A 10,176-nucleotide genomic window follows, 5' to 3' on the forward strand; every position below is an offset into this window, starting at 1 on the left:
AGAAAGGGATTTTCAATGATTTGGATAGGATCCATGTTTTGGTTTGAGTATGATATCAGGTCCAAAGAGTCAATCTGACCATGTCATCTTAATAAATGTGACAGAAAACATATACCCTGTTGTCCTGAATTGAATAAATCGTTATATTAATTCATTTTCAGTAAAAGGGTTGCCTATTTCTGCGTAACAAGCGAAGGTTTGAATGTCAGTTGGATGTTTACCAATGCAACTGGTGATGCTTCAACTTTTGCTACATTGCGTTGCAATATGCAGATGAAGAGTTTAAATATAGTGATGGCTCATGTAGATATTTCTACGGAGCCCTTTTGTAACATATTTGAGATGTATAGAAACACAACTTAACAATAAAAAAATATTCAACCATAATTTATTAATAATTCCTTGTGACTAAATAAATTAGTAATATTATTAATAGCATGTGGAGGGTCCACTTTGTGGTATAATAGTAAAAGCTTCAAGCTATCAATTATCAAGTATCAAGTGCTGAAGTGCGCATAATTGATTACTGGGAGTGGTCACTTCAACCAGCATTACTGAAAGGATACCACCGTATTCTGAATAAACCTTCCTTGACTCCACCTTGATGGGGACCAAGATCAACTCTGGGTAATGGCCTTTTAATGGTTGTCAATTTGGAACTGCTTCCCATATGCTTGTACAGGAAAAATAAAAATTTTAAAGTAGGTGATCTATTTTTTAAGCTTATCGTCTTGTTAGTGATTTAGGATTTTAAGGATTGTAGACATCTACTTTCAACACATTTGATGATGTTTACATTCCTCTTGTTGTTGGATGTGGGTCTCAAGCTTGTACTAAATGGATTCATAAAGTCTTGGAAACCTTGTTTATAGTGAAAACTTATTCTTAGATATAAACTCTAGGATACAATTTGTTAAAATTAAAGCTTGGAATATATCTCACTTTTCAGCCCCAAAGTCGCATTCTATCTTTTGTTTCTGGAGACCTTGTTTATAATGGAAACCTCTACTTTATCTTTTGTTTTTGGTGTGGATGTGGATACTTCCCAATTTTGGAGACATGGTTTGACTTAATGTCTCGCTATGATCGCAGGGTTATTTTTACTCCTCAAGTTCTCTGTATATTAGCGCTGGATGGTTTCACTGTATTTTATGGGTGGGCCAAAGTTATTCTGGTGTGTGTTAGGCTTGCATTAGAGGGGAAAGTGAATGTCTTATGTATGCTTCAAAATATATAAGAAAATAACAAAAGAAAAATAAAAGTTGAAAAAATTGAGGAAAAAATGTCAAAAAGTATCTGAAAAAGGGGGAAAAAAGTAGAAGGAATGGGAGAAAATGTTGGAAGGAGAAAAAAAAAGGAAGGGAAAGAATTTGAGGCAAGAAAAAAGATGGAAGGAGAAAAAAAAAGAAGGAAAAGAATGTGAGGCAAGAAAAAAGATGGAAGGAAAAGAAAGAAAAGAAAAGAAAAGGTGAAATAATGAAAAAAGTATTAGTGAAGGTTCTATATGAACTGAATTCATTTAGAAAGGAAGAATTGGGTTGGAAGTATTTGATCTTTTCCCTGTGAAAGCTGGAATGAAGAAAGTAGATGAATGAATTAAAGAAGCTTCAACTTCAAACCACAAGGGAGCATCTTTTAATTCTTTGCAAGAGTGAAGGCAACTCACAAGGGGCATGCAGTCGTAGTTGCAGAGCCTTTACTGCTGCTGGTACTGATGGTCTGTGGTGCCTCATAAATGTGTCATTTGGAGATAGCGTGAGGGGTATAAGATCGCTGCTTCCCTGTGGCCTTATTTCATAATTGTTTTTGGTCAATGAAAAAGAATCTATATATATGATTTGCTATTTTTCTTTTTTCTTTTTTCTTTATTCTTTTTTTTCCCTTTTTTGAATGTATACTTGATGTTTCTGTAAATTCTCTGTCTGCAATCTCTTTCATGGCTACTAAGATTTATCTGTGGCCAAAGCATCTTTTATTTTTGAATCAAGGGCCCTACTTATTTAGGGCTTGCTATTTAAGAATTATCAAAGTAATATTTTCATCAGTTTGTTATGTACTGATGAGCAATAACTTGATCATGCCGTCAATTATGTTAACATGGGCATGTGATTTTTTGAAATGATAATATATGTTTGTTCCCTAAAAATACGACTGGTTGCTTCTACAACTAATCCTGTTACAATCTAAGTTAAAGATATTAAAATATCTATGTTGTGTTTAAAAGAAGTGGTTTCTTTCCTGAGTGGGTCAACTACCCAGTAATAATGATGATCAGCTAGAAACATTAAATAAAAAATGAAATTGTGTTTTTATTAGAGTTACTTGAGAGGAAACTTTTTGTCAAATGAAATCTTATTAGATATTCTATGCAATGTTGACTGCATCAATTTTATCTAGTGTTTTTCATACGTTGTTTTTAGGAGTCTTCTGTTTTCTTAATTTTTTTGTTATACAGATGAGAGTTTTATATAATGCTTATTAGAACTTGTATCTACCTTCAATTTCTATTTTGACTCTTGGTATTGTTTCTTTTGTGTACGGAAAACTTTATTCCCTGAAATTGCATTCAACTTAGATAGGATGACTATGCTTATTTTGCAATAGTTTTGGCTGCCTAGCATTTTGGATAAACATGTTTACATGTTCATACTTGTTTCAAGGTGGCAACTGAATAGCAAGTCTAGGTAACGAGATGTAATTCTTATTATGTATTTAGTTATTCTTATGGATGGCGGAATGTTGTCTTATTGTTTAGAGTGAAATTGATGGCAAACCAGTTTCTTTGTGGAATGGTAGTTAAACGTGTTTCTGAGATTACTACGAGAAAAGTGGCAAGTAAGAAAAAATAAAAGGCTTCTTTGGAGACTGAAAGGATCTGACTGACCGTGGACTTTGACTTCTGAAGAAACTTTAGGGAAATAGTACATCTTTGTGGAGGGAGTTTCCCAGAAAAGAGAGATCAGGAGAAGTGGGTTCTTAAATCAGAGTGACAAGGGTTGGCTTTCAGGAGCTAGGGAACCTGATTTTGTGGTGGAGTGAAGGCCTCTTTGATTGGAGTTCTCAGGGATTTTCTCCATGGAATGCATGCTACTTTCAAAGTCAAAGACTTGGATTCGTTCATGAGGGGTTACATTTGAGTAGTTATAGGATTCACTTCTCTAGGAAGCTCTCCCACTGGATCAGGATCAGTATGGGAATCAATCTCTGTTGTTGCACCACTTCTGTCTTCTTCAAGGCAGTAGTGTCTAGTTGTAGTAGGTAGCTGTGGGTGGACAGTGCGATAATCAGGGAGTAAAGGGTAAGCTCATCTTTGGATAGCAGTGTGTGAGACATAGGCGGTCTTTTGCTTCTGTAATAGTATCTGCGCTTGTTCTTACTTTCCCTGCCTTTGGCTGGGCAGTGCACTAACATAAGCATTTGGGAGAATGGTTTGAGGGTTAATTTGCGATGAAGATCTGAATTGGGTGGTTTGGTAACATCTATAGATCGTATGATGTTTGTGAGTGATCATGAATTGGTGTTGGAAAGGGGGAGACATATAATACAGCCAAATTGTTATGGGCTGAACTTGCAGGCTTGGGTCTCGGCTGCATACTGGGAAGTCTTTGGGAAAACTATTGTTTATTAATTTGGAAACAGTTTCAAGAGTGGAAAACATTCAGTTGGGTGATGAAATGTTTACTTGTTAATATCTTGGAAAATAAGGTGTAAAGGTCTTAATTGCTTTCTCTTTGTAACGAGGCTTCACAGAAATGGTTGCGAATATGTAAACGAGGCCTGTTCTGCCAATAATTTTAGAGCTTTTGTGGCCTAAAACCTTGATTTTGATTTTTTTGGGGTATTTAGAGCAGTTGATTAGCAGTCATGATGTGTTAATTTTCATAATTTGTATTATTGCTAAAGGATGTTAATAGTCAAACAGCATTTAAAATAACTGATGTCCAAAGAAAATATGAAGGCTATAGAAACAAAGAATGATTCTGCAAAAGATTGTGTGCGCAAACTGCATTAATCGTCCCTAGTCCGGTGGCTGTTTTCTATTGTTGTGGCATTACTTTTTTTTATTTTGGAGGTAAAATTGATAGAAAATCTTATGTTTTGTAAATAATAAGTAATAACTGAGATTGGCTTCTGTTTTCACTTTTTGATGCTTCCACTGGGTATAGTATATAGTGGTTCTGTCTCACTCAATCCTGCCTTCGATATTCTTGGCTTGAATGTTGTTTTGCAGGTAGATTATGCATGCACACCTGAAGAAGTGCAGCAACACTTTCAATCATGTGGTACAGTAAACAGGGTGACTATCTTGACAGATAAATTTGGCCAGCCAAAGGGTTTTGCTTATGTTGAATTTCTTGAGACAGAAGCTGTTCAAGAGGCTCTTGTTTTGAATGAATCTGAATTACATGGTCGTCAATTGAAGGTAACTTTTATTGTTGTTTAATGTGAACTTCATTGCATAAACAGAGATTTAATTTTTGATGGCTTCTAACATTGGCTTGTGACCATTTTGATTCTAAATCTCTGTTTCTTGATTGTTTGATATCTATTTCAGGTTTTACCAAAAAGGACAAACGTTCCTGGGATGAAGCAGTTCCGTCCGAGACGTTTCAATTCTTACCCGGGGGGGTTCCGGTTCAGGAGGCCGTATGTTCCTCCTTATTTCTACTCTCCCTATGGATATGGGTAAGTGACTCAATAGTTTATCATTTACTTTTTTGTGTTTGATTCCAAATGTGCTGATTGGTCTTTGCTTGGTATTTTTTCTCCTTTCCCACGTCAAATCTGCTGCAGGAAGGCTCCTAGGTTCAGAAGGTCAATGCGTTACATGCCTTACTACTAGGAGTTCATTTACATATTTGGGCTATTTTGTTTGATGGGAATGAGCATTCAGGTTCAGAATTCGGCCCAAGTGATACTGGTCTTAGTACCAGGTCATTTGCATCTTATAGACCATTATGTTTAATGGATGGCATCCAGGAACTTCAATACATCTTTTTCATTTCTCTAGTTGACATAAAAAGCTCAGATGCTTTTATCTGTGCATAAATTCTGTTAAATGTTATCGTGTGTTATTCAACTGTATGACATGGAAAAGAAAATTGAATTTCAGTGACATTGGACAGTATTCAGTCATCATTTTTATGTAGTTTCGTTGCTAGTATTTTGGTTTAACTCTTCTGTCCTGCACTTCCAACTCTACTCTATACTCCATGAATAAAAACATGCTACATGTCTATTTATTTATTTATTTATTGTTGAGGAAAACCATTTATTTAATTAAAATGCTAGATTTATGTCATTTTCTTATTTCAATTTTCATTGGTCTCACAGCTTAATCAACGTGTCTATAACCGTAATGACAACCATGTGAAAAACAATCTAATTCCATCCATGCATATGTGCAATACTTTAAACTAAGTACAATGCATATGCACAGTATCCTTGATGAGCAATACTTTAAACTAAATACACGAGGGAAATTATACAATGCTTAGAGAGAGTACCATAATAGATTATTTTTTTCACTTACATGAATACTAGATCTCATTATGAATTTAATTAGTAGGACATATTATTATGTGAGATGAGTGTCTTTATTATACTCTCAGAATATTATAATTGTATAATTACTTCTAAAATTTTAAGAGTCTCGTAATTTAATTAGCACGGAGTTTAAATTCTATTTTTTTTCTCATTGTAACTATCAAATTATTAAAAATAAAATAAAAATGCTCCTAAAGGGGATATAATAGTAAATTAAATAACAAGGAAGCGTGAATGAAATCATGATAAGTCGTATCAAATGAAAATAGTATAGGAAAATGTTGAGAGTTTCAGTTTGTAAGAATTAATAATTAATTCTTGATTTTAAAAATAATAATAAAAAATAAAAAACAACTTTGGCAAAACATATTAAAAATTTAGAACATTACCTAAATATAAAATAGGTTTAAGTTCAACAATATTGTATTAATCACTCAATTGTATTATACTCTCCCAAAAAAAATACCTATATAATTCACCTGTAAATATTCAATTTACTTTTTTATTTAAAAATGTAGAGGACAAAACTAATAGCCCCGCCCAACTCGGAAGAGACTGGGATAGGATGGAAGCCCAATACAACTAATTTACAGAAATGGATAGTCAAGGTCAACCATTTAAGCTCTTGTAGCCACGATTTGGTAATCAAAGAAAGAAAATTGGCAATAATGGCAATTAGAGGAAAGAATTATAGTAAGGAAAGAGAAATTCTTAGTTAAGCTCTTCCTCGAGTTGGCCGAGAAGCATCGTTCTATGATCACTTTCTCTCTTTATTTCCCTATTTTTCTATCTTTGAACTTTTTTTGATCCTCCTTTCCTATATATAGCTACTTGGATTGCATCACAACCTTCCACTTGTAGGGCTGTTGATTTCCCCTTATATACTTGTCCCATCACTGCTTTGCTGGTGGTGGTAGAGTAGGCTGTAGGCTGCGAGGGCACTGTTTAGGAGCCATTCTATCATTAATACAACAAACTGAGTTGGTATAATGCATTGAATGTGGAGGTGATAGGTGTTTTATCTGAAAGTTTCCTCCTGCTCTCACTCATGCATCACTACAATCCTCCTCGACCATCAACCTTATAGCCCAAGCAACTTGGTTCCAATCTCCCAAGAAGTATATCTTCCTCGAGCTTGTTGTCCCCCTTGGTTCCCTTGACTTAATGACCATAACTAGGTTATGCCTAATCTAACGAATAGTCAGGCCTAGTTACACATTGAGTAGGCCCCTCTTGATGATTCCTTATCTTTAGACTTCATCTCCCCCACAAAAATAATTGCAAATTTTGTCGTCAGATAAATTGTATAACATTCACACACACACACACACTAGTTAGGACAGCACGTGCAAGGCACGTGCTTGCCATGGAAAGAGGGTAATAATTAAGGTCAATTTTAGATTTTATTTATATTACAAAACAAAGATATAAATTATTTGATTTTTAAAGTACATAGAGATTTACATTAATCAAAAGAGACATTAATTTTAAGAATGTTGATAATTATGTCATAAAAAGTTAATTTCATTTGTATAAGAATTTTGATCAACCACAAAGTTAGGTTAACTATTTAACATATAAATATCTATTTTACAATAATAGTTTTTTAGTACTTATTTGCTAAAAGCAATATATTCACTCACTAATGACTTTCAAGAATAGGAACGAATATCACTATTTTTCAACAATAAACAATTGAGTTTTACTAAGAAAAAAAAAGATAACAAAAAGCATGTGTCATCGAATTTTCCATTAGACAAATTATAAGTTTCAAAAATTTAAATCTAGAAAATCAATGTTTTTTAGATAACAAATAAAACACTTTATATTATCATTGAAACTTTCCAAGAATTACTACTATCTAAAACTCAATATACGTGAAAATTTTTTTTGAGATGTTAAAATTTAATGGGAGTATTTTAAACATTACACAATAAATATTTTAAGAATCATAAACTTTCAGTAGGATTTAACTGAGAGAATAACGATATGACATATTTGCTATTTCCCAAAATATTAAGGGAAAAATTGCTTGATTTTAAAGTTTAAGGAGGAATTGTAAACTACCCTAGAAAAAAAAAATTATCTTAAGTTTTTGTTTTTTTGTGTGTAAAACTATGTGTTTTTACTTAAAATGATGTGTTAAGAGAAAGAGAAAAAATACAACAAGTCAACCCAAGAACATTATATGTGAAATAGTGAATTTTAACTCAACAAAGTTGAATAAATCAACAAAAAATTTCTACAAACACAACAGAATGACACAACATTTTCGTAATACTTTTATAATTTTGTTATATTTTATTTTGAATTGTAAAGTATTGATAGCTCAACAGTTTTGAAAATATTGTGACAACAACAAGATTTCTTAACATTTTCACAAAAAAAATGCTATGTTCACGACATTTTCACAACAAATCATAAGTAGTAGGTAGTTGCAGGTTGTTATTGGTGAGCAAAAAAGTAGTTTCATTGATAAATTTAAATTAGAACTAATAAAAATTTACCACCAATGATTTGTTATGAAAATGTTACGAAAAAAAAATTGTGGATATAACACTTCTTTTTTCACAATACCTTTATTTTTAGTTATAGTTGGTTCTAGTATGATATTTTATTACTTTATTTTGATCTATAAAGAATTAATACCTCAAAAATTGAGAAAATATTGTAATAATTTGTTATGTTAATATTTTATTATAATGTGAAACAGTGCAAATTGGACAAACCAAAAATAATATAACAAATATATTGTAGCTTTACCCATTCAAAAAAAAAAAAGTGGCCAGCTAAACAGTAAAAGTTGAACAAACCAAAACTACTCTTTCATTCACTCTTTTTATATATAGAAAGTGTTGTAAAAAATGACGTTAATTATCACTTTTTTTTCACAATACTTTATTTTTAGTAGTAGTTGATTCCAATATGATATTTTATTTTTACCTATAAAGAATTAACACCTCAATAATTGTGGCAATTTGTTGTATTACTAACTTTTATATATAATCCGGTAACTAACAGTTCATATGTCAATAATTTTTTTTTTTTTTAAAGGTTCAACCGGCGATGTTATGAAAAAAAAAAAAAAAAAAAAAGGAAGAGGGGGGGGGGCAGTGAACAGTGAGTACTGAGTATATGTTGAATAAACCAAAAATACTGTACTGGTAAGGATTAACTCCTTTTATATATAGAGATATAGGCATGCTACCTTGGTTAGAAACAGTATAATACATTTTAGTAGCTTTGTCTCATTCATAATCATTGGTTTTTTTTTTTTTTTTTCCTTTCTTTGAGAAGAAAACCTAACATTCATCATCATTGGTGACACTGACACATTAATGTATTATTTTCTTCATGGGACATATTATTATGTGAGAGGAGTGTGTCTTTATTATACTCCCAAAAGCATTGGAGGAACCTTAGATCTAGGACCATTCCCACATGGGAAACACATAAATTTGAAAGTACTTACACACTCGCACATGGTGGCACGAATGATGAAACTGACATTAATTGGCTGATCTCACTGGAGCCTAAACCCCACTGAAAGCAACCCTCTTATTTGGCCACCATGCAAGGAAAAATAAGAGTGTTTCTAAAACCACAGATGACAAACTATTTTAAAGATTTTATTTTTGTTATAATTTTAATGTAACATACTCTAAATAGTTGTTTATAACTTAGACTTATTATTTATTTTTCAATCATCCACACTTTGTCACATCCCAGTTGTTGTGACAAGAAGATATAAAATAATTTGTAATTTTACATTTTTTTTCTTAAAAATAATTCTAAAAAAAAAAAAACACACGAAAAACGTGGGAGCTAATGGTTTTCTTCAATTATTTGTGTTCAACTCCTGTTCCATGTATATATTGTATAAAAATGTTGTCCATGAAATGTGGATCTACCTAGGGAATGATTCTGTGGTTCTACACCTAAGAAAATCTAATCCACCATTGATAAGTAGATGGCCACGGGCCACGTGCTTATAGGATCACCAAGAACTAAATTTCAACATAACCAATTAGGGTTACATCTAGCTACCACTGCGAATAGAGCTCGTTGCCAACTAACTTTGGTTGCTAACTAATCATGACAGTAAAATTATCATGTCCACCTACATTTCTCACGTAAAACTCATTCTTGCCAATAAAATTTGGACAGTTGCGTGAAGGGTCTTGTTAACGTGAGTGCCTTAAAGGTATGCATAGCTACATGAAAGATTCTGTGTTAATGAGTCTGTTAAATGTATAAGTTAAAGATTAATAACTATTGTAGTGTATACTTTCAAAAAATAAAATACATATATTGATAATTCATTGGTTTATACACACAAAGTTATTATGGCTTTGCGTACTATAGTTTGACTTTAGTTTCTAAAAAATGTATGAAAATATTATTTAATAAAATATTGAATGCATCTCAACCAATGTCCTTAGTGTAGTTGTTAACAAAATCCATAAAATGTGGTTGAATTAGTATTTCGTTTTCCTTCCCAAATGATATTAGGGATATCACAAACTTTACTACATAATTTTTACAAAATGACGTATCACTAATCACAAAAAAAGAAAAGGAAAACTAAAATTTATTTATTATGTTTCTAAAAATATCTACTGAGCATAT

The 10,176-nt window shown here is 32.3% G+C and overlaps 1 protein-coding gene across 1 annotated transcript in view; it reads left to right on the forward strand.

Moving 5' to 3' along the window:
- The window catches only part of LOC142625627 (polyadenylate-binding protein 2), a 101,033-nt gene extending 95,858 nt beyond the window's left edge, over window positions 1-5,175 (forward strand). The window contains exons 5-7 of the mRNA XM_075799291.1: window positions 4,232-4,423; window positions 4,556-4,686; window positions 4,795-5,175. Coding sequence (XP_075655406.1) covers window positions 4,232-4,423; window positions 4,556-4,686; window positions 4,795-4,843 — 372 coding nt within the window. The 3' untranslated portion in view covers window positions 4,844-5,175. The remainder of the gene's footprint in view (window positions 1-4,231; window positions 4,424-4,555; window positions 4,687-4,794) is intronic.
- The last annotated feature ends 5,001 nt before the right edge of the window (window positions 5,176-10,176 follow it).

Source organism: Castanea sativa, chromosome 2 (genome assembly GCF_040712315.1).
Source record: "Castanea sativa cultivar Marrone di Chiusa Pesio chromosome 2, ASM4071231v1".
In the NCBI taxonomy this organism is placed as follows: Eukaryota; Viridiplantae; Streptophyta; class Magnoliopsida; order Fagales; family Fagaceae; genus Castanea; species Castanea sativa.